Source organism: Pantherophis guttatus, chromosome 1, assembly GCF_059756535.1.
Source record: "Pantherophis guttatus breed Tessera chromosome 1, ASM5975653v1, whole genome shotgun sequence".
In the NCBI taxonomy this organism is placed as follows: Eukaryota; Metazoa; Chordata; class Lepidosauria; order Squamata; family Colubridae; genus Pantherophis; species Pantherophis guttatus.
This window is the reverse complement of record NC_142063.1, coordinates 157,108,604-157,122,925: the sequence shown is the minus strand read 5'-3', so window position 1 is coordinate 157,122,925 and position 14,322 is coordinate 157,108,604. Positions and strand designations below refer to the sequence as shown.

The window sequence follows — 14,322 nt, the reverse complement described above, 5'->3', positions numbered from 1 at the left end:
TAACAGAACCTGCTGTTGAACGTCATCTACGTGATACTTCCCTCAAGGAAGGCTTTACCTGCTCTTTGGTTTGTCAGTTCTCTGTGCCAAATGCAAAATCCCAGTGGTACAGAAACGGAAAGGTCCTTCAAATAGGAGGCAGATATTCCACAGATGTCTCTGACAAAGTGCACAGACTCATTATCAAAGATGTAAGAACAGAAGACCAGGGACAGTATACCTGCAGGTTTGACCATCTAGAAACAACTGCTGACCTAATCATTGAAGGTTTGTAAAGAGAGTTTGTGTTGTCATAAAATAAGATGGCTTAGATAAATCTTAATCACGTCTTAATAATATAATTTCTTTTCTAAAGTTATTTTTATTTGTTGCCATATATTTATTTTTATTTATAACATTTATTGGCCGCCCATCTTACCATAGGGTAATTCTGGGTGGCTTACTGTTACATAAAAGCTAAAACATTAAAATTTTAAAACTAACATTAAAACAATGGCGAGGGTGGGGGCGGAGTGGCAGGGAGGTGCAATCTGTTATTACTCAATCAACCATCTACATTGCGCTGTTCCCCCACTGGGGCCCCAAGATGACTGGCAAAGCCACATCTTTAGGCCCTTATGAAAAGATAGAAGGGTTGGGGACAACCTCACATCGAGGGGCAAGATATTTCAGAAGGCAGGAACAACAGCAGAGAAGACCCCCTTCCTGGGCCAGAATAATTGGGCTGATGGGACCCACAGCATGACACCTCTGTCAACCTGAGTGATATGGGCCAATCTCAGTAGGGTGAGATGGTCCCTCAAGTAACTTGGACCCATGCCACAAAAAACTTTAAAGGTGATCACCAACAACTTGAATTGCACCCAGAAGCAGATTGGTAACCAATGCAGCTCACAGAACAGTGATGTTAGAAGGGCCATTCTTGGGGGGCCCAAAACTACACATGCTGCTGCACTCTACACTAGCTGTACCTTCCAAATGCTCTTCAAGGATAGCCCCATGTAGAGCGCATTACAGTAGTCCAGTCATGAAATACTGAACGCCTGACTGCAGGGAATTTAACTATGCTTTGTCTTTTTTTTTCAACATTCTTATAACCTGATGATAGGATTTTTAACTTGTTTCCTCTTATGATCTGATTTTGCTATGATTACAGCAATTAACTTCAATTTATCTATCTCCTGTGCTTCCTTTAATATGAGAAAGACTGTAATAACTATCTGCTATAGGTAGTCCTCGACTTACAACAGATCATTTAATGACTGTTCAAAGTTACAACATCCCTGAAAAAAAGTTACTTATGACTGTTTTTCACACTTACAAATGTTGCAGCGTCCTCATGGTCATGTGATAAAAATTTGAATGCTCAGCAACTGGTTCATATTTATGACAGTTGCAGTGTCCTTGGGTCATATGATCCTCTTTTGCGATCTTCTGACAATCAATGTCAATGGGGAAGCCAGATGATTCATTTAACAACTGTGTTGCTAACTTAACAGCTACAGTGATTCACTTAACAACTACAGCAAAAAAAGGTCGTAAAATGGGGCAAAACTCAGTTAACGAATGTCTCATAAATGATGGATTGTAAGTCATAATTGTGGTTGTAAATCGAGGGCTTCAAATCCATTTTGAAACTCACACTGCATTCTCATGAAAACAATAAGCACTATCTGTATGTCTTTGTTTAAATTGAAACATGCACGGGTATGAGTATACCTATCCATGCACAAACACAGAAGCATGTACACATATATCCGCGGGCACAAAATCATGAGGAAAAAAAAAGTAAAATCAAGTGAAATGTGAGAATAATTGTCCCTTCCCCCCCCCCCCAATTTCTTCAAAAACTACAGCTGAGCCAATTCAGTTTACAAAGACCATCCAAAATATTGTGGTCAGCGAACACCAGTCTGCGACCTTTGAGTGCGAAGTCTCCTTTGACAATGCAATCGTCACATGGTACAAAGGGTCAGTGGAACTCACGGAGAGTCCCAAGTACAGCTTTAGAAGCGAAGGCCGATGCCATTACATGACTATCCACAATGTTACCTCAGACGATGAAGGTGATTTGATTCTCTTTCTTGCTGGTCTTTCCTTTTTCTAAAAATGTACAAACCAGCATAAATACCATAATACCATTTATTTATTTATTTATTTATTTATTTACATTTTTATTTATTATTAGGAGTATATTCGGTTATTGCTTGTCTCGAACCAAGAGGTGAAGCAAGAAGCACCGCTGAACTCTACCTCACCACTAAAGGTCAGTACTTCTTTGCTCTAGGTTTCATTTATGCCTGGTCTTGCTGAATAAATATTTCTGAGGTGAAAATGATTCCAAATACAATCATTTGATTTCTTCTCTTGCAGAAATTAAACTAGAAATAAAGCCGCCAGGTAAGGAAAGACACGACGAATGCTTTTTGTGTCACCTTTTATTTTTGTACATTTCTTTCTTATAAAAGAAGTATAGCTTCTTTTCTTGTATAGCTGCCCGTATTGTAACCGCAACCCTGGGATACCTTCAAAACAGCAAAAAGAATAATAACAACAACAAAATCCAAATAAGCAGAATAAAAATTGATTAAAACTCATGGCATCCCAGGATAACATTCTACAATACATCCATATCAGAGGTGGGTTTTAGCAGGTTCTAACCAGTTCTGGAGAACTGGTAGCAGAAATTCTGAGTAGTTCAGAGAACCGGTAAATACCACCTCTGACTAGCCCCGCCCCCATCTATTTTCTGCCTCCTGAGTCCCAGCTGATTGGGAAGAAATGGAGATTTTGTATTAATCTTCCCCTGGAATGGGGAGGGAATGGAGATTTTACAGTATCCTTCCCCTGCCACACCCACCAAGCCACACCCACCAAGCCATGCCATGCCCACCAAACCACACCCACAGAACTGGTAGTAAAAAATTTTGAAACCCACCACTGATCCACATGCCATCTTAGTGTGCTCTGGCCCAGTGTGAAACATCAAAACCAAACCTTTTTTATTTTTATTAGCCACCTCTTTATCCTCAGTTGAAGCAACCCATGTGAAGTTCCATTGTGCATGGAATGCCACATGTTACTAAAAAAAATGCATTTTTGCATGCAGAAAAATCTGCTTCTGGTTTTTTTATAATTCTGCACAAATATTTAATTTTCAGTTAAAAAGTTTTCCATAGTCGTCTGCACATGTAAGAACACATCCAATTGAAATGTTCCTTTCATTTTATCTGTTGCTGTATTGTTGCTAGTAATACTTTATAATGATGCTCATTTAGTGGCAGATCTATGTTCCCTAAAATGATTCCCATGCATTACAAAAGACCATCTGAAGTAGAAAGTGCTCACCACCTATAGCACTTTTTCCCAAGGGAAACAGTCATTTGCATTAAGTGGTTCCAGCAAGAAAATAATGCAATATGGAGAGGATTGCACTCTCTTTCAGAATAGCAATAGCAATAGAACTTAGACTTATACACCGCTTTACGGTGTTTTACAGCCCTCTCTAAGTGGTTTATAGAGTCAGCATATTGCCCCGACAATCTGTCTCCTCATTTTACCGTCCTCAGAAGGATGGAAGACTGAGTCAACCTTGAACTAGTCAGAATCAAACTCCTGGCAATGAGTAGTGAGAACTGTTTTGTTCCTCCTTCCCATTGGTTTTGCATTTTTTCCCCTCTGCCAGCCAGTCAGTTTTCTGGCCCAAAGGCTCATTCATGATCCTAAATTACTATTTTTCAGGGCTCCCTCCCCCAAGATTTTGATAGTTATCTTTATGCATGGATGAGGCCATGGATTCGGAAAGCTTGATGCTTGGAATATTAGAACAGTATTAGCATGCAGCATATAATTAGATTAATATGATTACTTTGTTACTTGTTCAATGGTTTTCCAGATGTCCCAGATGCTAGAGTTGCAGTTCCAGTTGAAGTTCCAACTGAAGGTAAACTTTACTTTTAAAAAGACTCTTATTAACTTTGGTAAAGAAGTATTTAAGAACTGGGAACACCATGAAAACATGTTAATGAATATATTTCTTTTTTTTTTTATAAGATATTCCTATTCTTCCTATCTTAATTCCCATGCCAGAAGAGAAGAAGAAAAAAGAAAAAGGTACTACAACTTTGCATTTCAGAACTTGTATTTATTGGATATTTCCAAATATTCTATTTATCGGTTTCTTTACATGCTTAATTATTTTCACTTTTTTTTTTGAAGTGGTTAAAAAGAAAATAATCAAAAAGGTGATTCCAAAAGTCCCAGAGGAAGTTCCACCTCCTAAAGGTATGTCAAATTGTTTGTTCCCAAAGTATAAAGGACATTTATAAACAACAAAATATTAACGAAGAAAAAATATCACGTCTTTTTGACCTTCACTCATGTTTTTCTAAAGACTTTAGTATATTTCACATTTACAGTAAATGACCCAAGTGCTAAATACCTGAAGAAGGATACATATGCATATTAGCTCATGAAAAAGAGCTAAACTCTTTTATAAAGTTTTTATTTAAAAGTTTGGCTGACTCTCCTCAATTTTTAAATGGAAGTGATTTGGTTGCAGTTTTATTATATTAGATACTGATATGTGAATTTGGAAAGCACATGTATTTATATTTTTCTCTTGCTTTATGTCTTGCTTTTTGTTCTTTAAATATGAACCTATATCTGTTAGATTCATTGAATTCAGTGAGTTTCCTTTTGTACAGGTAAGGTGCACTGTTAAAACTCCAGTGGAAGTGATAAGTGCTTATTAATACACAACTCACTGTATAAATTAGTAAACTGAATCCAGTGCCATCTCAATGTTGCTTGTATGAATTAAATCAAAATCAAATCACATTGAAGTGCAGTTGATAGTAGGGAAACAAATATCTTACAAGATATATTTCATATGTTTCAGAACCAGTCAAGAAACCAGAACCTCCACCTCCTGCTCCAGTCCCAGTCCCAGTCCCAGTCCCCAAAGTAGAAGAAGTTATTCCAACCAAAGGTAAAAAAATCAAAGATTGACACATTTTTGCCCACAAAATAATATAATAAACTGAAAAGGGTTCTTTGGTTGGGCAATTTAAAATGTGGATGTCATTCTTCTTCATTTAACTTCTGATAATCCAATTTATGTTGAATTCTTCCTTTCTGCAACATTTGTGTTGTTACAAATGTTGCAGATGGGCAGCTTATGACATATGTACCTACTTACTAAATTTACTAAAATATTTGACCAATATATTAAATACCTTAACCAAAGGAGGAGGGGAGTATTAGGATTTCCATTCAGCAGATAATTTCAAGTTCTAATAAATATATCTGTCTTGAACCAAAAAATTGCTTATGTTTTACAAAAGACATGTCTTTAAAAAAGCAACTGTGTATTATTTCTGAGCAGCTGCATTTATTAATGTATGAGAACACTGATCTCAATTGTATGTGCAATGTTTTATTTGTAAAAGTTCCAGTCAAGAAAACTGAAGAGATCAAAGTGACAACTGTGATTAAGAAGAAGGAGCCTATGTATGAGAAAAAGGAAGAAATCCATGAGGTTCGCAAACAAATACATGAAGAATGGGAAGAGGAGTATGGGGAGAAACATGAATACTATGAAAAAGAAGAAGGTTATGATGAAGGGGAAGAGGAATGGACATATGGAGAAAGAAAAGAGAAAAAACCAGCTTATCAGGAAGAATGGGAAGAGGAGTATGGGGAAAAACATGAATACTATGAACGAGAAGAAGGTTATGAGGAAGGAGAAGATGAATGGGCATATACAGAAAAACAAGTAACCCTCAAGAAAAAGCCAGTATATCATGAAGAAGGTATATTTCTTTTTTATTTAAAGACATTCATTTTTTCCCTTTCTCTCTCTTTTAAATAATACATTTTATAGATAATTAAATTTATCAATTTCTATTGTTTTACTGAAATTTCTGCTTGATCACAATGGTAATTTAATAGGATTAGAAAAGTTACATTTTTTTACAACTGTTTAATTGACTGAAGTGATTTAGTGTGTAAGTTTATGCAGGCTAATTCTGCCAACATGCTTTAGGAGAACAAGTAATATTTGTTCAGATAAGGTGATAGGTATGATATAATGATGATAGAATATTTAAATTATATCCAGTACTTAATTATATTAATCTAAACATTTTTTTTAAGATTCACCTCCTATTTTACTTTGCTATTATTATATACCACTACCCGAAGGAAATATAAGGAAATTTGATATGTATTTTTAATTAAATATACTATTTTTATCGTATAACATTTTCTTAAATATGTTTTTTGCTCTTAGAACAGAGACCTTAGAACCTTTAGACAAGGAAGGAAGTAAAATGAACAAGTCAACTAATATTGCTTTAAAATAGCATGGGATATTAATAAAGTGTGTCAAAGATCCCAAAACATCTCTAGTGTTCACGTGTTTCCTGAAATACGTTTTATTTCTGTTACAGTGGTCCATGTTCCTAAAAAACCAGAACCTGTGCCAAAACGTCCAGAAATTTCAGCCAAGATAGAAGAAAAGAAAAAAGTTACAATACAGAAAGGTTTGGGCATTAAAACTATAGCACTGCAGCATGTTTCTTTTAAAATTTGCTTTTCAAGGTGCATATTTGCTAACTAGTTTATATAATAGATGACTTAAAAAATAGATTAAAGGTTCTAGGCTTCTAAAATACTAGAGCCCAAGACAAGAGATTTTATATAACCAAGATAAGGTATGAAATCATGCCACTGGAGGTGTTTTTAATCTTTCAATTATGCAATGCATGGAAGTATTTTCAGGTCAAGTATAGTGAAGACAAGTTGAATATTAATTATAAACTCTTACGTTAAATTTATAGATTTATTGCTAAATGTACAAAACAGATGTCTCTATTTGTCCACCCTTAATATATTGGACATGGCAACACACTGTCAGGTTACATTCTGCTTCATCTCACATATTAAAAGGATTCCTATCAAACCGTAAATCCAAACTGTTAAATCAGGTATTCCTTCTAAACATCATTCACGGGCATATCAATAATTCTAATATGAAAAAGCTCAGTTCTGAATGTTCAGTGTGAAATACTGGAGAAGAAAGGGAAGAAAAGGAATCTCCAATATCAACAGTTTTTAGAGGTGGGGAAGTTTCCATTCTAATCTCCCTAGCAGATCTCAGAAATTAGGCAGGATTACCATAGCATTCAAAGAAGTCCAGAAAAGAGGTTAACAATGGCAGGAGATTCTCCATCACTGATTGAAGTAATTGGGCAAAGCCAAGGTTCAAAAGCTGTCATGAGAACAACATAATGTGGTACATATGAATCCCCAATTTATATGTCTTTTAAGAAATCAGTGAACTAGAATGCATGCTTCTCCTTTTTTCTGGCACCGAAAAGTCGGATATAATGTACTTGATGGAAGCAAAAGTGGGACCAGAGTTGCTTCGGAAGTAGACTTCGGGACAAATAAAGGACAATCCAGGGCTCAACTATGGTCCACCTCAGAAATTTTGGAGCTTTTTTTCTAGAATCCAGTATGATTTTTTAAATAGTACGAGTGACGGACCTGACCATTTCAAGGCTAAAATATTCAGTTACATACTCATGCTAAGTGTTTTAAATCCCCTTTAGTTACTCGGAAGCCTGTAACTGAAGAAGTAGCAAAAACAGCTCAGCAGGTGGAGGAAGAACAGTTTAAGAGAAGAGTTAAAGGTAGGAATGGACAAAAATTAAATTAGGTTATTTAACAAGGAATGGTGCTATGTATCTTTTGCTTTAATTTAATATTGGGGAAATATAGGAATACAGTATGTGCATGCTGCTCATTTTAATTTTGTGTAGTCCTTGGTCTACTTACAAAAATCCTTGGCATCAAAATATGTCCCTTACTTGCATATATAAAAAGACTTCTAATGGCTAATAACTGATCTTTTTATGTTAAAATATTAAATTATATGTCCTAGCCACTTAAATTAATTACAGTCTCAACCTATGATATATTCATGATTTTTAACAGCAAATGCTATTATCTATGGGATCAGGGGGAAAAATCCCTTAAAAGTAATGGCATCTAGCTAATTGTTAAAATATACGTTGCTGGTTGCTTAGCGCTGTTATGCTCCACTATCTTCTTAATTTTTTCCTACAACTTAGATGTTAAAATAGTCATAAAAGTTCTGTTGATTTAGAAAAGAGATGGAAGACATCTCAGCTTCTTTGCTGGTTTTGCTGCATATCAAATTTTCTCCTTTTTAAATATATGCTACCCTGATGGGTCCTTGGTGCTCTCTGGGCTTCCTTGTTTTCTTGCAGATGTTTCATTATCCTAAGTAGGTAACATCATCAGTGCTCAGAGAGCACCAAGAACCCCTCATATCAACCCTGAGCTACAAACATTTTCCTTCATTGATTTGCTAACCTTTTCTCATTTTATATGGTTCCATTTATTAAAACTTGCTAAGATTTAAACCAATCTTTTTAAACCTGATGCAGTTAAAATTTATTATTGTGAACCGCCCAGAGTGGCTTAAGATGGGTGGCAACATAAATGTTTTAAATAAATATATAAAAAGCATAGATAAATGCTTTTGGATTTCACCCCTCCTGCCCCCCCCCCAAATTCTCAGCCAGCCTGGCCCAACTTGGGGGGGGGAGGGCAGAAATCAGGCTTGAGAAATCTGTTTTAAAATGTAATTTATTTATCAGTTTATTATTTTATCCTTAATTATGATCAAAAGAGTTCGATATACATCATATGTGAAAATAATCTTTTATATACTTTTATATCCGTAAAGTTCCAGAAGTTCCAACCAAAAAACCTGCAAAGAGGGTCATTCACGAGGAAGTTATAGAACGAAAAGGTACAGAAAATCTCCTTTTCCATCTCTTTCTATATTCTTGTGAAACACCTATGTCATATATGAACACTGATTTCTATCAATCATATCAATTTTTTCCTACCTTTCATGGTATTGTTCACTTTTTTCAGTTCTTTTTCAGTTCAGTTTTTTTATTACAATTCTACTAGCCTTTCCCTGTGAATGCATGTACAAATTATTCAGTTGAAGGAACAGAAAATTAAAAATAAATAATGCGAGCTCTAAGAAAATGTTGAAGCCAGACTCCACCCAAAAGCAACAGTATTTTGTACAGAATTCCTGCCAATTAATCATGTCCTCTTCTTAAAAAAAAAAAAAATCCAAGTTAATGAAGAACTTGAAAAAGCCATTTCCTTCACACCATCCAGCCTTTGAATTTTTTTCCCAATAGGAATTAATATTATCCAAAAAATATTTGAATGTGCCGAAATGAATAAACTAACTTTAGAGTTAAAAGAAAAAGAGGATTTGGACTATTATGAGGTTTTGGAAAAATGGTATAGGTGGATAGACAACAGAAACAAAAATAGGTAATAATCATAATGAAGTTGAGGATGTATATATATAGTGTAAATTTTATGTGAGCTATTAATCCAAAGTATATAAAAATGACACTGTCTGTTTGAATATGTATTAGAGTTTTGGAAAAGGAAAACTACAATAAAAATTATTTATATAAAAAAGGAATTAATATTCCACTGTTCCTTAAAATGATGAATCTTCATTGAGAAGCATTCTAGTGATAGACCATTAACTGATGATGTGCATTGTACATTGGGTGCATGATTGAAAATAAGATCATTTGCTTTATATGAGCAAAAATTCTGTTCTATGCATTTTTGTTCTTTTATGAGATTTGGCATTCATCTATGCCCAGCAGATTAGTTGGTACCTAAAATGAATTCCAGGCATGGGTTAGATTGGGAGAGTCAAAAACATCATAGATGAAAGTAATGGCAGATCACTTCCTTATTGTCACCAAAAAAGTAGATGACCATCAAGCTCATATCATCAAGACAGTTTTTATATTTATTAATGGACACTAGGGTAAGGGTTTTTTGGGGGGGAGTGGGACTTTATCTCAAAACATGCATATGTTTAAATTCTTATTCATCTTTGCAATTTTTGGAAATAATTATTTTCTTTATTCTGCTTGTAACATTTGCATAGGAAACTGATTGCTCCCTGACAAAAATATTTTTGCTTTCTGATGTCTAATGCAAAATGCTACAGAATGTTTTAAGCTGAAAATGGGCTGTTCTAAATGTTCCTGAACTTTGTCTTACCTCGAAATGTTCTATAAATATTCTAACTGGCTTGATTTGAGATTAGATCATTCCATCTGGGATTTTTTTTCCCTATCCTTACATTTTACCTACGACAAATTTTTATTTGGAGTCCTGATAAAATAGAATAGAATATGTTTGCAAACCATTTTCCTATTTTTAATTTAGTATTTTTGACTGAATTCTTATTTCAGTCCCAGCTGAACAGGAATGGACTATTTCAGAAGAAAAAGTGACTGTTTCATATCATGAAGAAGAATATACATATGGTTCAGGTAATTACAAACATATTGTTGTTGTTGTTGTTATTTACCACCTTGTCCTATATAAAAAATGAAATAGGCCAATTAAATTGCATTTGTCTCTATTCAATGTTCTCTTAATATGGCAGCTTTGCGCATAGCATAGAACTGTCTCCCACCAAAAAAAGTTGCCTTATTCTTTTATTTGTGAGTCTTCTATTTGTGAGAAAATGCTCCCTTTGAAATGCTCAAGACATTTATCCTTTAGGAACATAAATATCTCTCTGGATAGTCAGAGCAGGTTCTGGGTTTTATTTAATATCTCTGTTTTATCTTATGGATCATTTCAATAGTGTTGAAAATAGTGTAAATACATCTTTTAAACTTGATTATTCTCTTTAAAGAACCAGAAGAGTACGAGCATGAAGGCTTCTACGTTGAATATCCAACTGAAGGTAAATCTGATTTATTTTATTTTAACCTAGCATTATCCAGTGCAGTAATAGATTATTTCATATAATTTCTTAACTGTTCTAAACATGCTCTTTGCAGTTATTTCTGTATACTCTTTTAAAAATATCTTGAGAGCTATACAGATGACAAATAATTTTTAGACTAGTAAATTTCATCACTGTAGTTGAATCAGCTATAAGACAAAGGGTATGCGCTCAAGATCAGAAACATAATTGACCATTGGAGAACAGAGATAGCAGGAACAGTTCTATCTCATTCTTTTGCTAACTGGCTATGTAAATTGATTTTGGGTATTTTTAATTGTATGTAGAGAGTAGGGTAAAGTCAACCTTTTAATTTTCCCATTTTCCTTTAAAGAACCAGATGAGTATGAAGAAGAAAGGGTCTATGTAGAAGTTCCTGAGGTTCCACCACCTAAAGGTAGATTTTTTTAAAGCAATATCCATTTTTTTAATTTTAAGAAGGTCATGACATCATCATTAAAAACTTCTAAGAATCACTTAAAAACCAAGCTCGGCAACATGATGTCTATGGGCATCAAGCATGCATTTCCCCTAATGGTGTATATATTATTCCACAGCAGAATAAAAAAATAACACTGTTTAATAAATGCAAATCTTTTGAAATTGCTAAATCTTCTGCAGTATTAATATTCTTACATAGAATCTTTTAGATTTTGAAGAAGAAAAGTGAAATTCTGAGAGATATGGTAATTTTTTTGAGATGTTGACAATTTGAAAAAAAGTTATTTTATTTTGATGTCATTGATCCCTCGACCATAGGCCAAGAAGAACTAATTTGCTTTCAAGTAATCAAAAACTTGATTCTTGCATCTCTCTACTTGTTATTTCATATTCTTGTTAGTCTTTTCCCAGGTCTCTGAGCATCTATATTTCACATATAAAGAAATTAGCAACTATACAATGTTTTTCAAATATAATGTTAGTGTTGAGTTTAGTCTATGAGAAAAATCTTGATTTTTATCTGATTAAACTCAATATTACTACTATCTAGTTCCAGGGGTCCCTAAGAAACCAGAAGAAAAGGTTCCTGTGGCTGTTCCTAAGAAAGTAGTACCTCCGCCAGCTAAAGGTGAATTAATAATAATGAGATATTGATTAGTACAATAAACTTAATATCTTTTTGTTGTAATAGACAGCCTTTCTGTCAATAGAACTGCACACTTGATTTGATCTTTCGTAAGTGTTTCTTTGTTGGAATAATAGGTCCTTTTTAAAAGAAAACGTTACTGCCAATGTTGAACAATATTTCATTAGGATGGATAAATCGTGAGCACATTTCTAAACTTCTATATTACGTGTTTTTAAAGTGCCTGAGGTGCCCAAGAAGCCAGTCCCAGAAAAGAAAAAACCTGCCCCTCCTGAAAAAGTGGAGGCTCCTCCAGCTAAAGGTATATAAACTGGCAGAAAGCTTGCTTGCTTTTACTCTTTACAAAATGTATCCATCCATACATTGTTTATATATGCGTATATATGTTTGCATACAGGTAATCTTACAACACTAAATGAACTTACAACAGTTCATTTAATGACTGTTCGAAGTTACAGAGGCACTAAAAATGTGATTTATGATCATTTTTCACACTTATGGCTCTTGTAGCATCTCTATGGTCACGACACTTGGCAATTGACTCATATTTATGATGATTGCATTGTCTCAGAGTCATGTGATCACCTTTTGTGACCTTCTAACAAACAAAGTCAATGGGGACACCAGATGGACTTAGCAACCGTGTTACTAACTTAACAACTACAGTGATTCACGTAACAATTGTAGCAAGAAAGATCGTAAAGTGGGGCAAAATTCACTGAACAACTGTCTCACTTAGCAACACAAATGTTAGGCTCAATTGTGATTGTAAGTCAAGGACTCCCTGTGTGTGCATGTGTGTGTGTGTGTTTATTTCAGATATACTTCAGTAAAGGGTAGAATAATTTACTGAGTTTTGCTTTTTAACACAACAGGAGGAAAGGTTTTATACCCTGTTGTGTTAAGGGGATTAGGACTTATTGAAGAAGTCTCATTATAGGATCAAAAATCAATGGGATTTGACACAGTTGGGGACTGCATCCTATCAGAACAGTATTTTCTAATAATGCAGAAGATTAAATAACATACGTACATTGTACAACTCAGTTCTACTTGTTTGAGTGTGTTGGAGCAATTGTTGACTGTCCAACATCTTCCACCACCACCACCACTCCTCTAATAAACATGCCAAAATACTAACATTCTCCTGTTTAAATTGACCATTGACAGTTCCTGAGGTACCTAAGAAACCTGTTCCAGAAAAAAGGAAGCCTGTTGCAGTCCCCAAGAAAGAAGTACCACCACCAGCTAAAGGTATTTAATTTGAAATTTTAAGTAGAATTAACATCCTTTATGGTTTTTATCTCTCTCCTTTGATGCTTGGGGGCGGGTGGGGGCGGGTGTTGATCATCATTAGTTATTTTCTGTGTTTTGCTGTTGGTGCTAGTATGGACATTTTTGCTTATTGATGGAAAACAGGGATCTTAAACTGAGGACCATCTGAATGTTGGGCTGGACTGGGAGCATCTCTTTCAGAATTGCCATATTTTCTTTCATTTAATATGGAAATTGAGAGGACTGTAAAGCACTGTGAAGCGGTATATAAGTCTAAGTGCTATTGCTAAATGATTAACCATTGAAAATTGTTGATCAAAGGATTTCTCACTTTTGTTTTTAATATCTTTGAAGTGCCTGAAGTGCCAAAGCCAGTACCAGAGGAAAAAGTGCCTGTTCCCGTTCCTAAAAAAGTCGAACCACCTGCTAAAGGTATGTAACAGAATTTAAATATATATATTATATTGGTATATTTTATTGGTTCAGACATTTATCCTATGGCACATATTCAGAACTGATCTATGATCCCTCAACTGGTAGTACTACTGTGTTACAGTTCTTTTTTGCACTGTATCATCCATGCAATATTGTCTTTTATATAGTTAGTTAGTTGTCTTCGTAAACAATTATTTTTTTACTTAGACACCAGAAGCTGGAACTACCAGTAGGTGCACTAAATATGTCAGAAGGCACTCATGATATATCCAAATACTATTATAGGTATCAGAGATGGGATGAGCTACTTATTAACTTCTTATAGAGAAGGCATAGTAGATGAGGTTTCTCCATTTGGCTGTGATTTAATTAAGAATCCATTCACAGTATTATACTTGGCAAGCTCACAACTTTTTAAAAAATTATATTACATTTTTATGTTTTAAAATCTGTTTTAAAGTGCCAGAGGTACCTAAGAAAGTTGTTCCAGAAGAAAAAGTTACCATTCTGAAGAAAAAAGAGGTTCCTCCTGCTAAAGGTAAGAGAAAGCAATTTCCTTTAATGATCTCTTTGTATTTTTACCTTAACTGTATGGGTGTTCAGTCACCCCAAGGGTGAAATGTAAAATTTGTTACTG

General features: G+C 34.6%; 1 protein-coding gene across 1 annotated transcript in view; it reads left to right on the top strand.

The window, feature by feature from the left end:
- TTN (titin) overlaps positions 1–14,322 on the top strand; it is a 312,529-nt gene that overhangs the window by 119,707 nt on the left and 178,500 nt on the right. Inside the window, exons 103-122 of the mRNA XM_087882058.1 lie at positions 7–267; positions 1,857–2,066; positions 2,189–2,266; positions 2,374–2,400; positions 3,896–3,943; positions 4,054–4,113; positions 4,219–4,284; positions 4,901–4,990; positions 5,451–5,813; positions 6,453–6,545; positions 7,617–7,697; positions 8,780–8,845; positions 10,344–10,424; positions 10,796–10,846; positions 11,223–11,285; positions 11,880–11,957; positions 12,196–12,276; positions 13,146–13,229; positions 13,605–13,682; positions 14,146–14,223. Coding sequence (XP_087738184.1) covers positions 7–267; positions 1,857–2,066; positions 2,189–2,266; positions 2,374–2,400; positions 3,896–3,943; positions 4,054–4,113; positions 4,219–4,284; positions 4,901–4,990; positions 5,451–5,813; positions 6,453–6,545; positions 7,617–7,697; positions 8,780–8,845; positions 10,344–10,424; positions 10,796–10,846; positions 11,223–11,285; positions 11,880–11,957; positions 12,196–12,276; positions 13,146–13,229; positions 13,605–13,682; positions 14,146–14,223 — 2,037 coding nt within the window. The remainder of the gene's footprint in view (positions 1–6; positions 268–1,856; positions 2,067–2,188; positions 2,267–2,373; positions 2,401–3,895; positions 3,944–4,053; positions 4,114–4,218; positions 4,285–4,900; positions 4,991–5,450; positions 5,814–6,452; positions 6,546–7,616; positions 7,698–8,779; positions 8,846–10,343; positions 10,425–10,795; positions 10,847–11,222; positions 11,286–11,879; positions 11,958–12,195; positions 12,277–13,145; positions 13,230–13,604; positions 13,683–14,145; positions 14,224–14,322) is intronic.